The sequence below is a fragment of the Orbicella franksi genome, chromosome 4 (assembly GCF_964199315.1).
Source record: "Orbicella franksi chromosome 4, jaOrbFran1.1, whole genome shotgun sequence".
NCBI lineage: Eukaryota > Metazoa > Cnidaria > Anthozoa > Scleractinia > Merulinidae > Orbicella > Orbicella franksi.
The window spans coordinates 7438330-7456673 of NC_138148.1; the positions used below are offsets into that span (position 1 = coordinate 7438330).

At 39.4% G+C, this 18344-nt stretch overlaps 2 protein-coding genes, 1 long non-coding RNA gene and 1 pseudogene across 5 annotated transcripts in view; 1 reads left to right on the forward strand and 3 right to left on the reverse strand.

Annotated features, from left to right (window-relative positions):
• LOC145484479 (uncharacterized) overlaps positions 1-18344 on the forward strand; it is a 154267-nt gene that overhangs the window by 79486 nt on the left and 56437 nt on the right. The gene's annotated exons all lie outside the window — the stretch shown is intronic.
• LOC145484445 (putative skeletal organic matrix protein 5) lies at positions 2500-9971 on the reverse strand. 2 transcript variants are annotated; one of them, XM_081463068.1, is made up of 4 exons: positions 7444-7703; positions 7312-7351; positions 3430-3556; positions 2500-3341 (listed from the first exon to the last, which is right to left on the reverse strand). In XM_081463068.1, exons 1-4 carry the CDS (start codon positions 7646-7648, stop codon positions 2823-2825), a joined length of 891 nt encoding a protein of 296 aa, XP_081319194.1. In that variant the 5' UTR covers positions 7649-7703; the 3' UTR covers positions 2500-2822. The 2 variants fall into 2 exon arrangements, with proteins under 2 accessions (XP_081319194.1, XP_081319195.1); XM_081463069.1 differs by lacking the exons at positions 7312-7351; positions 7444-7703 and adding an exon at positions 9756-9971 and having other exon boundaries at positions 3430-3606.
• LOC145484435 (putative skeletal organic matrix protein 5) lies at positions 7716-13717 on the reverse strand. 2 transcript variants are annotated; one of them, XM_081463058.1, is made up of 4 exons: positions 13268-13717; positions 13131-13170; positions 9579-9705; positions 7716-9490 (listed from the first exon to the last, which is right to left on the reverse strand). In XM_081463058.1, exons 1-4 carry the CDS (start codon positions 13557-13559, stop codon positions 8972-8974), a joined length of 978 nt encoding a protein of 325 aa, XP_081319184.1. In that variant the 5' UTR covers positions 13560-13717; the 3' UTR covers positions 7716-8971. The 2 variants fall into 2 exon arrangements, with proteins under 2 accessions (XP_081319184.1, XP_081319183.1); XM_081463057.1 differs by having other exon boundaries at positions 13131-13173.
• Positions 17022-17956, reverse strand: LOC145484476 (putative skeletal organic matrix protein 5; annotated as a pseudogene).

Below are 18344 nucleotides of genomic sequence, written 5' to 3' on the forward strand. Positions count from 1 at the left end.
AGAGATCGACTAGAAACAAATCAAAACAGCTTTGGACCTGCCTTTTACAACAAATAAGGTTAGAACATTTCGAAATTATCAGCTCTGTGTCTATTTCAACTTATTATAGGTCAAGTCATGTGGCGCATGCTAAAATATACGTCTAACCCGTAAATTGAAATTTGACGACGGATGGTCAAATATTTGCATTTTTGACGTACTTTGAAAAGCTCTCGCGTCGCTCACAATCATTTGCCCAAAAAAATTTTTGCAGGAATCTGTAGACCATCCTTCTGCGATTCAACCACCAGAAGCTTAATCCATTTGAAGGTTTCACACATGGTGAAAATTAATTATATTCACGAAGTACTTTTAACTGAATGAAATACATGTCTTCGAAACTTAATTATTTTGCACCCAAAAAGACAACGCAACATTCCCTAAAATCAACCCAGCACACATTTTAACATTGCACAAAAATATTTGAGTATTTTAAAGACGGAAGAATGATGTGGTTTTGCATGCGAGGCTATCAAACTTGCTTGAAAAAATGGTGCGTCAAATGACGATTTTAACGGAATTTGGTAATTTGCATATTTCTTTGAAATAAAAAGATATTTTGCCAAAAAAACTATCCAGTAGTTTTTGCAATGCCCTAGCCTATCTACCATAAGAATATGAGCGAAATCGAATTTTCGACCCTTGCCGCGAAATTAAGAATTTGTCTGATTTTTACACGAAGGCACTCTTAACAAGAAATTCCGAAAAATGGCGTTCCGAGTGGGGTAGCTTAGCAGCTAAAGCTGCTCCACATGAAGCGAAGTGTTTGTTCAGGATGGAAGGTAATTCCTTCTGATCATAGATTAAACGACAGCTGCTTTCATCCTTTAAGGCAGGGATTTTTTTCATTTTTTTCCTTCCGCGATTAACGAGTTCACTTATACCTGCCCAGGTCTTCTTCATGCTGAAAATATTCCATTGAAAATAGTTATGAAAATATTGTTTCTTACTTAGTCTAATTAGAGTTGTAATTTTATTTCTATATAGTCTATATTGATCTTTAACGTTAGAATGGTATAGGCTGTTCTTAATTTTGATTGATTTCCTTATACCCTTGGTAATCCATGGTTTAGAAAGTTGTCTTGCTCTGCGTTTTGAGACAGTTTTAAAAGGCACGTGGGTGTTAACTACCCTGTTGAGTTTGTTGTAAAATTTTGAAAACAATTTATCGGTGTTCATATTTGGTAGAGAAATTATTTCATTCCAGTTAATATTTGAGACCTCCGCTAAAATTTAACTTCCGAAAAGTGCGAAAAATCGCGGACTTTTTTAACTCCGTTAACACTCCTTTTCATTAGCTTATTTGACATTACACACAACTGCGAAAAGTGATCACTGATTTCTGAAATTATATTACCACAGGATAAGAGATTGGTTGTATTATTTACAAGCATGTTATCAATTAGGGTAGCGGAATTTCCGTAAACTCTTGTAGGTTTATCTATTAAGGGGATAAAAGAATAGCTCTGTAACGAGAGTAGAAAAATATACGCATAATTGCAGCTTTCAGATTTGAGGAGGTCGATGTTGAAGTCGCCAACTATGTAAACAGTTTTGTCACAGGCATTAAACCGTTCAACCGTTTCATTAAAATAAGAAAGAAAACTCTCCGGAGAATTGTGTTGTCTATGAAATACGCCACAAATAACATTCTTTTTGTTTGGAACAAGAATTTCTATCCATAAAGCCTGGAACGCCGGATTAAACGTTCTCTCAACTGCGGTATAATCAAGATTCTCATTGATATAAATTCCCACACCTCCAGCAGACAGAGGTGTCGGGACATACTCAAAAACATAGCCACTAATGTTTGGATTAAAATCAATTTCCTTGAAATTCGTTATTCTGGTTTCAGTTAATGCAATTATACTAAACTGAAAATCTAATTCGCTAAGCAAGTGAGTTTGGAGACTTTCAAGATTTCTTTTTAAGCTCGTAATATTATTGCTATGCAAAGAGCGTTTGTGCTTATAAAAACTATTTGGGGAATAATACAAACTGCGAATGTGTTGATTAAGCTTCATTGGCTTCCTCGCATGAATGGGTTTGGCTCATCGTGAGCTGCGCGCGCAATCAGTCAAGCTGTACCCCAACAGTTGATATGGAAAGTCCTCTGTGAATTTGATGTCAAAAAGCTTTCCTGTAATTTATCATTGAAATTTACTCAATCAAATCCATTTTGCAACCATCCCACGACTGTAAACAGCCGCTGCGATAGGCGTTGGTAGGTTGAAATATAGTTGCCAGAGTGCGGATTTCTTAATTTTATGCTGAATGTCCATGTTACGGAAAAATGGCTTTTTGGGGAAAAACTTTATATTTCAAGGTGTAAGACCACCTTAATTTCTAAAATTGCAGATTGCCCCCCACCCCATGTGCTATGCTGAGTCAATATCTGATATACAACAAAATGACATAGGCAGGAACATTATATTTTAATATTTCAGTGAGGTAACAGGATTTTTCTTTTCTTTTCTGTTTTTTCTTTTCCCAGAGTTAAATGACTTTCACCGAGGACTGTTAATACATAATATATATTTTCATTCTAAGAGATGTCTCTGACTTTAGGGGACAGAACTTAACCAGGAGCGTGGCGGAGATTTTACTTTCTTCGATATGTGCAGGATGTATTTGATGTGCAACACCACGATATCAGTCGACATTTTTATCATTACTTTTTATTTGTTCTACAGTAAACTTATTCTCTTTAATCAAATGGTATCAATGCTAATCTATTGAGATGTTAAGAGCTTTTTTGACTGAACAGCATCATACAGATTATTTCATTGCACCAAGATATAACCCATGGCTTTGATGTGTTTGTTTCCATTATCTGCTCTGTGTGTTGCTTGGTTTCCACAAGTGTTGGAGTTATCATGTCTCCCTCCGGTGCCAAACCCGATTCTGGAATCACAGGTGTTGCAGTCATTTTCCTGATTAGCAACGATACCGATTCTTGCTTTAGCATATCTACCATTGGTACCTACAGCATTGAAGCCTTCCTTGTTACAGTTGCGCTGTAAGGAAGCCTGTGAACCAATCAGCGTCTTCCACGTGTTACGACCCAGTGAGGTGGCGCGGTATTGCCCGTCAGCGATCAGTGAGTACAGAGAGCTGGCCTGCTTGTTGATGACAATGAAGCTGATCTGTTGGCCGATCTTCATACCAAGACAGATCTTGGAGAAGGTTGTGTTCCAGTAGGTCGGTAACTTGGTCTCTAGTAAGTCAAACCCAGTCCTTCCTCCTGCAAGATTATAGCCATTTCTGTCGCTCCAAAAGTGAGAATTGTAATGGAAAGTTCTCTGAAAATTAAAAGTAAAACCTTGGTTTCCATCTCACTGAAATGTCCTCAATAATAACAATGTTCAGTAACAGGAAAGAGATTTGTACCTTCGTTCCGTCAATCTTCATGGCCAGCGTCCATCCTCCATCTCCACATCCAAAGTTTCCCATGTGACAGTAAACAGGAATTGTTTGAGAACCAAACATTAGTGGATACACTTGACTCTTTGAAGAACTGTGAGATAAAAAAGGGTTAGAGAGGAGGCTAGTCACTGAAACCTCCCACTCTTCGCTGTTGTCGCCTCATCTTGTCATGCCCTGTTATTTCTTTCGCATCGTGCGTTCTGCATCGTTAAGCCTGGTTTTCACTAGCGACGCTAGCACAAGCGCAAGCACAGCAATTCTTATTTCACCGTGAAAACGGGCTAGACTCAGGCATAAACATAGGCAAAAGCACAAACACAAGGTTCAAAATTTGTCCTTTTTCAGTTGTGCTTGCGCGTATGCTTGCGTTTGCCCTGCAACAAGTGAAAACGAAATACCGCTCAGGCATAGCACAAGCACAAGGATATTTACCACACATGAATATGTTTGGCCAGTAAAAACACTGGATCCATATTACCTCGCGCCTAAACAGCTCGGAAATGTTCGAATGATTTTGCTCGTACTTGTGTTTGCGTCACTTGGGCTATCCCCGTTGCTTGCGTTCGTGCGTTCCTGTCTAGTGAAAACCAGGCCACAGGGAGCACACGACCTTGTTGAGTAGGAAGACAGTTATAAGGAATGAAAAGAATATACAATTTACTTTTGTCTACTGTTGTCTCTTACACGACAACCGCTACCTACAAGTCCTACGTGACACTCCGACTGTCGTGAAACTATTCAAAAACAAATTCGGCCAAGTTGTAGTAAAATCTTTCGACTTCGTTTTGTGTTTGTTTGGTTTTGTGGAAGCAACGAAAGTTAGAGATTCGAGCGAATATTCGGATTGTGTTCAAAACGTTTGGGCAAAGAGTTGCCTCCCTTGTCAATGTTATATGTAAACCAAAAAAATTTTTGCAGAGCGCGAAAAGGCCTAGGTACGAGTTTAGCGCACAATGTTACGTAGGACTTGTAGGTAGCGGTTGTCGCGTAAGAAATGACAACAGGAGACAAAGGTTAACTATTTCGTTCTTTTTATTCCCTTATAACTCTCTTCCTACTCAACAAGATCGTGTGCTCGCTGTGACCAGGCTTTAAAGTTAACCTTCTCAAACTCATTAATAATTCATCAGGCTTAAACAAAGGAAATCATTATTGTGACGGTGTTTGGATATCTGATCGTGATTAGCTTGGAGTTTTACGATTATATTTCTCCGTTTTCTCCTTGGTTTTAGTTACGATTCAGAAGATATATCGAAATCATCAAGACGTCCGTGTTTGACAAAACTTCCAACAAGACGCTATTTCTCAGAAGAAAATAGTGTTTCGTTTCCGGAAAGATATTCAAAGTCTTAGAAAGGCTGGAGTTTTGATATCTTGATATCCGGTGTATGCGAAGTGCCGGGATGAGGGGAAATTGTGCTAATGCGCCCCTTTGCACCACACTGATCCGCTCAGTTACCAGAGGCTGGGGATTTTCGTTCAAGCGTGGTGCAGTACTAAACGTGCTTGAAAAGAGAAAGAGCTACTTAAGTTAAGTTGTCCACACATGTATCGGTTATTACAAACAACACACTTCGACATGTATTTACTTGTGATACTTCCCTTTGACTCTGTCCTAGGGAAGGGGGATACCCCCTTATATGTCGGCTATATAGGTATGTCCAAGCCTCAAATCGTATGGTTTTTTTAAAGATATTTTGGTCAGAAATACAGCGCATCGATTTTGGTCATTTTGGTCTCAAACTGGGTATGTTGTCTTGAATAAGGTATGCTTTTTAGGAGAAGCTACTTCTTTCATCATTATCGATAAGACTAGCAATTAAAGCCATTCTCAATACCTTTAACATCATTCTGAACAAGAGAACTAAGGCAGGACTGAAACTGGGTACTAATTAAGGAGTCAGGTCATAAATAGGGTAGAAGAATCGCAGACTTTGGTCTTAAATAGCCGGTAAAGTGCTTTGGGAAGCGGGCTGTGCAGCCCCGCCAAATTTTTCATAAATTCAAAGTATAAGAGGCAAAAGCATTTGACGCATAATTTTTCCATTACTGTGTCAGGAACCGCTCGATTTGAATGGATGCGGCATTCGACGTTTTCTTGACAGTGAAGCAGTATATTTTCCTGTTCAAAAAGGACGTCTTATGTGTGACGACGGTTGTCCAATAATTCCTCCACTTTTGCTTGAATATTATGAAGCTAAAATACAAATGCTATCGGTGTTTTCATGAAAACCAATTCTTGAAATGCGGCGGTAACTCAAAATACAAATTTTCTTACTTTAAAAAGCGCGATCTCAGAAGTTAGGCTACTCGAATTGTGGCGGAAATTTTGACAAATTCAACTAAATCTGGAAAATATCGCAATATAGCAACGTTGATTAAAATACAATATGATGAATTAGTTATCTTCCACCACAATATATCGTATCTGTAGTATTGTCCAAGCGCTCCAAGTGCATGCATGTTCTTCTCTCGTAAACAGCCACAGAAAAGGGGAAGGATTGTTATTCCTAACAAATGTTTTGATTGACCGAAATTACTTATGTCGCCGCAGTTGTGATCTTAATCACCTTTAAATCAACCACGGCAACAGATATCTTCGTTTCTCTAGAATACGTCGTTTCAGTCTGATTTAGAACCATTTAGGTCGCCAACTATTTTTACCTGTATGATATTTTAACTTCCTTTTGTTTCCGTGACATGAAATTAAATTTAGTTTCAATTAGTTATTTTTGTTGAACATGTTTGCCTTGTAAATTACAAGCATTACCCTGATAACATTCATATTCACTATGTCAATAAATCACTCTCAAACGGAAAACAGTACCATTTCTTCGTTGAACTAAACAAAACTAACTGCTTTCATCGGCTTAAAATATCGTATTGGTGGATAAATCACGTGGTGTAGCGGTGTCCCTACCTCGAAAATATATTTCCTTTTCACTAACACTATCCGATTAGAAGTCCAGTTCGTAGTTTTCTTGTCTAATATAATAAAGAGAAACGAGAGTTTCAATCGTAATTCCCCATTTTCGTACAAGGCAACAGTTGAAATGTTGAAAATGCCACATTTTGTTGCGATGCACCGAATTTTGACGGAGATTTTGCCGCCGTATTTACATTAACAATTACAAACTTTTCTCTGATTGGATATAGCCTCTACTATGTAAATAGTTCACCCCTGAACTGAAAACAATACCGTTTCATTTCTGAAGAAACGGAACAAAAACCACGAATTTCGTCCAAAATACTCCACTACGCGTCGTATTTTCAACTCTCTTCTCGGTGTTTGGAAATGTCGTTAAACACTGTCTTGGGGTCTTGATACATTATGCCTTGAGCGCTTTCTTCAAGGCATCGTGTACCTGAGTCATACAACGTCTCCAAGCGTCTAACTTTATCATGTTATTTCCATTTGTCTTATATTTGCAACCACTTTACTTCTCTTCGCATCGCTTCACTTCGTTGTGATTAAAATAAATTAATGATACGTGTCGTCGGCTCTTTGACCACCACAGACTTGGTGTCTTCTCTTACACCAGCATCAATAGGACAAGACAAACGGAAATATATCCCAGATTATAATCTTTTGTACTTTGGCATCGGTCCAGTATTTTACCACCAACAATTCAGCCAATACACGCAGCGCACTCGCGTTAAAATGCCTTAAATGTGAGGTGGCAACGGTTTTAACTTCTCTGTCACTTTCCTTTATAAAAGTACAAGGGCCTCTTTGCTTCCTAAACTCGTTTACGTTTTCCAAGCTAACTATAACAATAAAACGACTACAGTACATGGCAAAGTGTATCTTTTACTTAATGAAAGACATTTTTGCTGATGACTTACGGGTATGTGTCATACTGTTCTTTACAAGAAGAGACAGGACCTATTGGAAACGAGATCAGTAAAACCAAGGTTAGACGTTAATTTTTGAAAAGATTAGTTTAAAAAGGAAACCTTGAAATCAATCTAATTTACCTGGTGGTGTCTGCTGAGGAGTTGGGGTGCTAGTATTGTTTAGCAATGCAATAAGGTTTTCCAGCTTCGTTTCCAACGTCTTAATGGCTGAAATCATCGTATTGCAGCAGTTTGTAGGTGTGTGGTTTGGTATCATGTGGCTGCCCTGGGCCATCAACGCGAGCAAATTTACGCTAAAACAAGCTACGAATAACAACAAATGCATTTTTGCGAATTCGTCGTAAAAGTGATTTCGTGTCTCTCCACTGAATCCTTTGTCTGAATTGATGGAGTGCCGTCTGGTTCTTTTTATTGGCAAAAAGACAGTAATTTCTGATATTTTCTCACTCGCACTCAGCCAGATCCAATCAGCTTGTTCCTAGTTTATTTTTAACGTCACTTGAAGGACATTTAAGCTAAGTGGTCCTTGTTGCTACTGATATGTAACCCATACCGCTTTTAGAAATTACGGAAGCTTGTCAAAGAAACATTTCGATCTTCCATGCGCTTTATGTTAATTCCCAACAAGTGCGGTGAATCCCAGATATTTTTGCCTTCTTAGGTCACTCAGCATCTTTCACTTTTAAAAACTACAGCAAGAGATATAAAAAAAGTCGGAGCTTGGGGAAGGTTGAGTGTCACCAAGGAGAAGGTTGAGTAAGGATTATGGGCCAGTTCCTAGCCAGTATCAATCTGACCTTTTTCTCCTACCAGGCATGAATTCGTTGTCCAAAAAGGAATTTGAACATTCCATCTGTATATTGTGTTTTTGAAAGGCATACTTGAGATCAGACAACAAGTCTCAATCACGGAGTAAGACTTCAAATGGTACGTTGTCAACGCTTATTAAAATTTCAACAGCTCAACTTATGTAGGTGTTCCACACAAAAAGCGAAAAAAATTTTCTATTCTTACACCAGTCATGGTGTTAGATGCGATGAAGTTGCGATCCTAGCTTCCAATATTGGCCAGAGTGAAACAGATATTAAATTTCAGCAGTCAACAATGTTCGCCATGAACTCAATCAAGGGTTCTACAAAGCTTTGGATAGGCTATAATGAACCAAATTCATAAGAATATTATTTTTATAATTGGAGCTTAAAAAAACTATTAGATACGCCATGGAACGCATTATTTCTTCATCTCCACTGGTTGGCTCGCGTGAATGGATTTGGCTCATCTTGAGCTGCGCGCGCCATCAGTCACGATGTACCTCACAGTTCATGTGAATGTAAGGTCAAAAGCTTTCCCTTTTTTCTCACGAATAAATGACTTTCGCTGAGGACTGTTAATATATAATGTATATTTTCATTCTAAGAGTTGTCCCTGACTTTTGGAGGCAGAACGTAACCCGGGAGCCTGACGGAAATTGTTTTTTCTTCGATGTGTGCAGAATGTATTTGATGTAGAACACCACGATATCAGTCGACATTTTTATCACTACATTTTATTCTTTTTCTACAGTACACTTATTCTCTCAAATCAAAGCGTATCATTGCTAATCGAGATGTTTAAAGTTTTTTGACTTAACAGCATCATACAGGTTTTGTCATTGCACCAAGATGTAGCCCATGGCTTTGATGTGTTTGTTTCCGTTATCTGGTGAGTGCGTCGCTTGGTTTCCACAAGTGTTGGAGTCATCAAATTTCCCTCCGGTGCCAAACCCGATTCTGGAATCACAGCTGCTGCAGTCATTATCCTGATTAGCAACGATACCGATTCTTGCTTTAGCAAAGTTACGATTAGTACCCACAGCATTGAAACCTTCCTTATTACAGTTGCGCTGTAAGGAAGCCTGTGAACCAATCAGCGTCTTCCACGTGTTACGACCCAGAGAGGTGTTGCGGTATTGCCCGTCAGCGATCAGTGAGTACAGAGAGTTGGCCTGCTTGTTGATGACAATGAAGTTGATCTGTTGGCCGGTCTTCATACCAAGACAGATCTGGGAGAAGGATGTGTTCCAGTAGGTCGGTAACTTGGTCTCTTGTAAGTCAAACCCAGTCTTGCCTCCTGCAAGATGATAGCTATTTCTGTCGCTCCAAAAGTGAGAATTGTAATGGAAAGTTCTCTGAAAATTTAAAGTAAAACTTGGGTTTCCATCTCACTGAAATGTCCTCAATAATAACAATTTTCAGTAACGGTAAAGAGATTTGTACCTTCGTTCCATCAATCTTCATGGCCAGCGTCCATCCTCCATCTCCACATCCAAAGTTTCCCATGTGACAGTAAACAGGAATTGTTTGAGAACCAAACATTAGTGGATACACTTGACTCATTGAAGAACTGCGAGAGAAAAAGGGTTAGAGAGGGGACTAGTCACTCAAACCTCTCACTCTTCGCTGTTGTCGCCTCATCTTGTCATGTCCTTTTATTTCTTTCGCATCGTGCGTTCTGCAACGTTAAGCCTGGTTTTCACTAGCGACGCTAGCACAAGCGCAAGCACAACAATTCTTATTTCACCGTGAAAACGGCCTTGATACAGGCATGAGCACAAGCACAAGAATGAAAATTTGTCCTTTTTCAGTTGTGCTTGCGCTTATGCTTGCGTTTGCGCCGCAACAAATGAAAACGAAATACCAGCTCAAGCATAACACAAGCACAAGTATAATTACCACTCGTGGATATGTTTGGCCGGTGAAAACACTGGATTCAGATTACCTCGCGCCTAAACAGTTCGGAATGTTCGGATAATTTTGGTTTTGCTTGTGTTTGCGTCGAATTACGTTGGCACTTGGGTCATCCCTATTGCTTGCGTTTGTGCTTACGCTTGTGCTTGCGTCGCTAGTAAAAACTAGGCTTTAAAGTTAACCTTCTTAAACTCATTAATAATTAATCAGCCTTAAACAAAGGAAATCTTGATTGTGACGGTGTTGATTGATTGTGACGGATATCTGATCATAATTAGCTTGGATTTTGATAATTTTATTTCCCCGTTTTCTCCTTAGTTTTAGTTTCGATTCAGAATATATATATCAAATCATCAAGACGTCCGTGTTTGGCCACATTTCCAACAGGAAGCTCTTTTTCAGAGGGAAATAGCGTTTCGTTTCCGGAAAAATATTCAAAGTCTGAGAAAGGCTGGGGTTTTGATATCTCGTGCATGAGAAGTCCCGGGGTGAGGGAAATTTGTGCTAATGCGCCGCTTTGCGCCGCACTGATGCGCTCAGGTGCCAGAGACTGGGAGTCTCGTCCAGGCGAGGTGTAGTACTAAACGTGCTGTAAAAGAGAAAGGGCTAATTAATTTAAGTTGTCTACACATGTATCCGCAGTTACTACAGTCAACACACTTCGAAATGTATTTACATCCCTTTGACTCTGCCCTAGGGGAGGGGGGTATACTGGTATGTCCAGCCTCAAAGCGTATGGTTCTTTTTAAGACAGTTTGGTCAGAAGTACAGTATCGATTGTGGTCATTTTGGTCTCAAACTGGGTATGCTTTTTTTTCACTCCAGTCTTGAATTAGGTATGCTTTTTAGGACAAGCTACTTCTTTCATCATTATCGATAAGACCAGCAAATAACGCCATTCACAATAAATTTAACATTATTCTGAACAAAAGAACTAAGGCAGGTCTGAAACAGGATATTAATTAAGGATTCAGGTCACAAATAGGGTAGAAAAATCGCAGATTTTTGGTCTTGAATAGTTGGGTGAGTGCTTTGGGAAGAGGGCCACACAGTCCCGCCGAATTTTTCATAAATGCAAAGTATTGGGTGTGAGGCTAAATGAAGCTAAGAGGCAAAAGCGTTTTCCTATTTCTGTGTCAGACAGCGCTTGATTCGAATGGAAGCGACATTCTATGTTTCCTTGTCAGTGATGCAGTATATTTTTCTTTTCAAAAAGGACGTCGTATGTGTGACGAACAGTTGTGCAATTATTCTTCCATTTCTGCTGGAATATTATGAAGCTAAAAGACAAATGCTATCGGTATTTTCATGGAAACGGTACGTCAAAATACAAATTTTCTTATTTTTAAAAGCGCGTTCTTAGAACATACTCTACTCGAATTGTGCCGGAAAATTTGACAAATTCAACTAAATCTGTAAAATATCGCAATATAGCGACGTTGATTAAAATAAAATATGATGAATTAGTTACCTTCCACAATATATCGTACCTATAGTATCGTCCAATCGTTCTAAGTGCATGCGTGTTCATTTCCCCTAAACAGCCACAGAAAAGGGGCAGGATCGTTATTCCTGACAGGTGTTCTGATTGACCAAAATTATGTCGTCGTAGTTGTGTTCTTAATTACATTTTAATCAAGCACGGAAACAGATATCTTCGTTTCTCTAGAATACATGGTTTCAGTCTGACTTAGAACCAAATAGGTCGCCAACTATTTCCACCTGTATGGCATTTTGAGTTCCTTTTGTTTCCGTGATATGAAATTAAATTTAGTTTCAACAAGTTGTTTTTGCTGAACACGTTCAGTTACCTTGTGAATTACAAGCGTTAGCCTGATAACATTCATACTCACTATGTCAAGAAATCACTCTGTACTCACTATGTCAATAAATCACTCTGAAACGGAAAACAGTACGATTTCTTCGTTGAACTGAACAAATTTAGTACTAACTGCTTCCATCGGATTAAAATATCGCATTGGTGGACAAATCGTGTGGTGTGGGTGGTGTCCCTACCTCGAAAATATATTTCCTTTTCTTTAATGTAACACTATCCGATTAGAAGTCTAGTTTCTAGTTTTCTTGTGTAATATAAAAAGGAGAAACGAGAGTTTTAATCGTAATTCCCCATTTTCGCACAAGGCAACAATTGAAATGTTGCAAATGCCACATGTTGTTGCGATGCACCGAGTTTTGGCTGAGATTTTGCCGCCGTAGTTACATTAACAATTACGAACTTTACTCTGATCATGATTGCATATTACCTCCATTATGTAAATAGTTCAACCCTGAACTGAAAACAACGCCATTTCGTTTCTGAGGAAACTAAACAAAAACCACGAAGTTCGTCCAAAATACTCCCCTAGGTGTCGTATTTTCAACTCTCTTCCCGATGTTTGGAAATGTGGTTAAACACTGCCTTTCGGTCTTGATATATTACGTCTTCGCCGCTTTCTTTAACGCTTCGTGTTCCTGAGTCATACAACGTTTCTAAGTGTCTCGACTTTATCCCGTTATTTCTATTTGTATTATATTTGAAACCGCTTTACACCTCTTAGCATCGCTTCAATTGGTTTTGTGATCAAAATAAATTAATGATACGTGTCTTCGGCTCTTTTACCATAACACACTTGGTGTCTTCCATTGCACCAGCATCAATAGACCAAGACAAACGAAAATATATCCCACATTAGTGTAATTTCCAGAGGTGAATATAAGAATTGGACATTCTGATTGATCGAAAAATTGAAAAACAATTCTGATTGGGCGAATAATTGTTAATTTATAATCGTTTGTATTGTGACATCGGTCCAGTATTTTACCCTAACAATTTAACCAATATATGCAGTGCACTCGCGTTAAAATGTCCTAAAATGTGAAACCGCAACGTTTTAACTTCTCGGCCACTTTCCTTTATATCCCTTTGGCCCTCAAAAAAATGCAGTGCTCACAAGGGCCTCTTTGCTCCCTAAACTCTTGTACCTTTAATTTTCCAAGCTAACTATTACAATAAATCGACTGCAGTACATGGTAAAATGTATTTTTTTTACTTAATGAAAGACAATTGAGCTGTTAACTTACGGGTATGTGTCATACTGTTCTTTACAAGAAGAAACAGGATCTGCTGGAAACGAGATCAATAAAACCTACATAGGTTAGATGTAATTTTCAAAAGGTTAGTTTAAAAAGGAAACCTTATTGGAATCAGTCTAGTTTACCTGGAGGTGTCTGCGGAGGAGTGCGAGTGGAATTTTTGTTTACCAATGCAATAAGGTTTTCCAGCTTCGTTTCCAACGTCTTAATGGCTGAAATCATCGTATTGCAGCAGTTTGTACGTGTATGGTTTGGTATCATGTGGCTGCCCTGGGCCATCAACGCGAGCACGTTTGCGCTAAAACAAGCTGCGAATAACAACAAATCCATTTTTCCGGATTCGTCGTAAAAGTGATTTTGTGTCTCTCCACTGAATCCTGCGTCTGAATTGATGGAGTGCCGTCTGGTTCTTTTCATCGCCGCAAAAAAGACAATAATTTCTGATATTTTCTTCCTTGCACTAAGCCAGATCCAATCAGCTTGTTCCTAGTTTATTTTTAGCGTCACTCGAAGGAAGTTGCTACTGATATGTAACTCATACCGCTTTTAGAAATTACGGAAGGTTGTCAAAACAAGTGCGGTGAAGCCCAGATATTTTTGCCTTCTTACGTCATTCAGCATCTTTCACTTTCAAAACTACAGCAAAAAACATATCTAAAAAGAAACCGAGCTTGAGTGTCACCATGCTCAATACAAGATCGAGTTTATGGGCCGGTTCCTAGCCAGTACCAATTTGACCTTTTTCTCCAACCAGACATGAATTCGTTATCCAAAAAAGAAATTGAACATTCCATCTGTATCTTAGTGTTTTTGAAAGGCGTACTTGAGATCAGACCACAAGTCTTCTTCACGGAGTAAGACTTCATATGCTACGTTTTCACCGCTTTTTAAAATTTCAACAGCTCAACTTATTTGTGTGTTCCACACAAAAATCGAAAAAATTCTCTATTCTTATACCAATCATGGAGTTAGATTCGATGACCTTGTGGAAAGCATTTTCTAAAATTGGCCAGAGTGGAACAGATATTGAATTTCAGCAGTCAACAATATTCGCCATGAAATCAATATAGGGTCCTATAAAGCTTCCGGTTCTTAGGCTATAATGAACCACATTCATAAGAATAATATATAGATTTAGGCCAGCCTAAAAGCGTAGCTCCTGGGCCGGGTTGTTCAGAGCCCGATTAAGCTAACCCAGGAAAAGATAGAATTTTGATTTGAGTTTTGTAACTTTGCGGTGAGGTTTTCTGTATATTGTTTGGCATGGCCTTCTGTTTTGAGTTTTAATAATCACGATATACAAAAAACAAAGCAGCAAAAAACATTTGTATAGAAGGAAAAGTTATGATTCGGTTAACTTTTAATCCTGGGTTAGCGTTAACCGGCTTCCGAACAATCCTGCCCTGTTTTCAACAAGTTAACCTGACATGAGCCCGCGATTCAATCGAGCCAGCACATGGTCAGCGTTCAACTTCAAAAAACACGTGACCTCGGTTAACTTGAGCCCGCGATATGGCCACGTGATACTGGTCAGCGGATACCTTGTTTTGACAGGTGCCAATTGATCATGACATGGATGTCCAATATCAAAGAGGCACACGGTAAACCAAGGCTGCATGTCTGTCAACCTATTATTTGGAGTATGGCCGCCATGTTGCGCGACTCCGTCGTCGCCGTCGCCGTCGCCGTCGTGCGTACGCGCCCACGAGCAATACCGCTAGCCATGATAACCATGAGAAAATCAATTCATGGGTTTCCTTTTCTTTCCTATACGAGTATGGGGCTCTGCTTGGCGGCACTTCGGGCCGCCGGAGCTCCGCTGTTATTTTTATAATGGGAGATTGAAAAACTATTAGATGCGTCATGGAACGCATTATTTCTTTTTTCATTGGCTGGCTCGCATGAATGAGTTTGGCTCATCGGGCGTAATCAGTCATGATCTACCCCAAACAATTGATGTGGATAGTCATCCGTGCATGGGAGGTTAAAAAGTCTGCATAGACTGAAAAACAGTTCTTGAGTTTCTTGGGCGAAATGCGGTTTCCTTCCACTCTCTCTTGAAGTACGAGTGAAGGACTGACTTTAACTGAAACACCATTAAGTTATGGCAAAGGGAATAAGAATTCTGTCGAATTAACAAATTGACGTCAGTTTTTTATGCGTGTGTCATCTTATTGATGATAAATTTCGCCATAACATTGTCAAAGTGGCTGTGGAACCACGAGCCGCAGGCGAGTGGTTCCGCAGTAAACTTTGACAATGTTATGGCGAAATTTATCATCAATAAGAGGACACACGCATAAAAAACTGATGTCAATTTGTTTTTTTTTACGATAACAAGACCCCAGAATGGTCAAATACCGGGAATAAATGCGGGGAAAAGACGCTGTAAACTTGCCGTAAACAAAGATAAGTGAATTTTATTCAAAATGACGCGAACATTGTCAATAGCTTTTCTCGCGTTTTGATTGGCTACTTAAAAAAGTCCATAAAATCTTATTGGTTAAAAAGTTGACAGTTTGACCGTTGAAAGTTAAACTTGAAAGCTTGCATAAATTAAAATTTTATTCGTCTGTACTCTTATTGATGATAAAAATGAGCCAATCAGCGCGCGAGAAATTCGACAGTTATTGTAAAACTGTGTTTTCAAATCTTGAAAATGTGACAACATTCGGTTATAACCCAAGGGAGATATCGTGCTTTAAATATTGGTGATCTGTCTGTTTGAGCTTTTTTTGAACGGGGGGACAACAGAGAAGTGGGAGGGAGAGGTATATCGAAAGGAGTTACTTAGCTCTTATTAACCGAGCAGGAGGTCTGTATGGGAGAATCTTGACCGAGGTCGTGAGTACAGTCCGAACGCAGTGAGATCTGTACACACGACCGGGGTCAAGATTCTCCCATATAGACCGACTTAGCTCGGTTAATAAGATGTTTATTATATGGCAAAGAAGAAAACTTTAATTCGTTTAATGTAACTGGTTTGCTGACATTTTGCTTGCGAACGGCGATGAGCTTAACTTAAACCTGCCGAAATTTGCTCGTCCTCTTTACTTCTTTTTTTTTTTTTTTTTGTCATCAGGCTTTTTGGCACTTCCATAAATGTTTGAGAAGAAAATAAAAGAAAATGGTGAACATTTTTGTATTTAGTTTGCTACATTTTCAACGCAGATGCCGGTCTAGATGGGAAAATCTAGACCGCGGTCAATATCGATTTCAGCCAAACAAATTCGTAAATTCGGTAGTTCCCAGTCTTTGTGAGACACAGCCGTATAATAAATAATGCTATAAATGTTGTATTGAATACCGAGAAATTTTAGCCAACTATAAGAGACGTATCGTAAGATGGTGGGGGAAACAATGGTCAAGACCATGATACAAACTTCTCATAGTACACATCTTTAAAGCTTCCCTGTAAAGTATGATTAAAATGTACTGAATTGAATCCATTTTGCAAGAATTCTTGGACTGCAAACAACCGCTGCTATGGGCGTTGCTATGTTGAAATATAGCCACCAGTGTGCAGATTCTTAATTTGATGCTCAGAGATGTTGAATGCCCATTTTACGGAAAAATGGCATTTTGAGGGGAGAACTTTATAATTGACGGTTAAGACCGCCTTAATTTCTCAAATTGCAGATTGCCCCCGACCCGCTGTGCTATGCTTAGTCAATATCTGATATATAAAAAAATGACCCAAGCACGAACATTATTTATTCCCACAACCATATTTTCTTTGTTTTACAGTACTCTTTCCCTGAAAATCTACCCCAGAAAATTGTTTGGCTCTATAGCAGTAAAGATAACTATAGAGCTTAATCGTAAAAATACTTATTTTGGCCTTAAGTGGTCTTGAAAATCGAAGAAACGTTCTTCTTACTACATCAAGATGAATCCCATGGCTTTGATGTGTTTGTCTCCATTATCTGGTGAGTGCGCTGCCTCGTTTCCATAGGTGTTGGAGCTTTACTGATATCCTCTCGTAACAAACCCGATTCTCGAGTCGCAAGTGATACATGTGTTTTGGTTGCTACCTAGCATACCGATTCTTGCTTTGGAAGAGCCCTGAGTACCACAAGCAGCATTGAAGCCTTCCTTGTTACAGTTTAGCTGTGAGGAAGCCTGTGAACCAATAAGCGTCTTCCACGTGTTACGACCCAGTGCCCGGTATCCTTCGTCAGCGATCAGTGAGTACAGAGAGTTGGCCTGCTTGTTGATGACAATGAAGTTGATCTGTTGGCCGATCTTCATACCAAGACAGATCTTGGAGAAGGCCATGTTCCAGTAGGTCGGTAACTTGGTCTCTTGTGTGTCAAACTCAGCCTCGCCTCCAGGAAGGTTAAACTCGGTTTTGTTGGTCCAGAGTGGGGAATAATAGTGAAAGGTTGACTGCATATGTTACGAGGACAGAAAAAGGCAAGATTTCAAGACTTCTTGACAAGTAACTGAACACGGACAACTTTTTGCTATCCGTCTTTTTCCCTTACCAAACAAAACGTCATTCATTTTCGTCAAATGTCAGACGGTTGTAATACGGGAGGCTAAATAAAACAGGATCTTTGTTTTCATCTTTGCTTTACCTTATTGCCATCCGTCTTGATGACCAGTGTCCATCCTCCTTCTCCGCATGCGCCAATGTCTTGGCTGGTCATGTGACAATACACAGAGATCTTTGCACTGTCAGTCTGCAGTTCGTAAGCTTTACATACCTTAGTTCTATCATACAAAGCTACTGTTTGTAAATGCTTATCAATTCAGAGTGAAAGTTATCCTTGGAAAGGCTGGATGTAGCATCCACCTTTCGGTATGAAACGGGGCGCGAGAACGCAGTAGTACGAGTCATAGTCTAACAATCCAATCCTTTTATTCAGTAACGATGTTGTGACGACTTCAGGCTTACAAATCATCCGGGTTCAGGACTGTCGAAGACTATAATGAACCATACTCATAAGTGGCTTCGGGTGAAGTGGCTTCGGGTGAAGCTAAAACTAAACCAGGTAGCGAAGCTACAAAACACTAGGTAGCGTTTCAAAACGTTCTCCTTCACACGAGGAGCTGTCCACTAAAGGTCCCGTATCTAAACTAAGGCATGACGAGATGCGTCACGCAATCAAAGCGACTGAGAAGGCGTTACAATGGAAAGAAACCATTAATTTAAATCAATTCCAGATCAATTTGTTGCAGTTTCTGGGAGATGTCTCT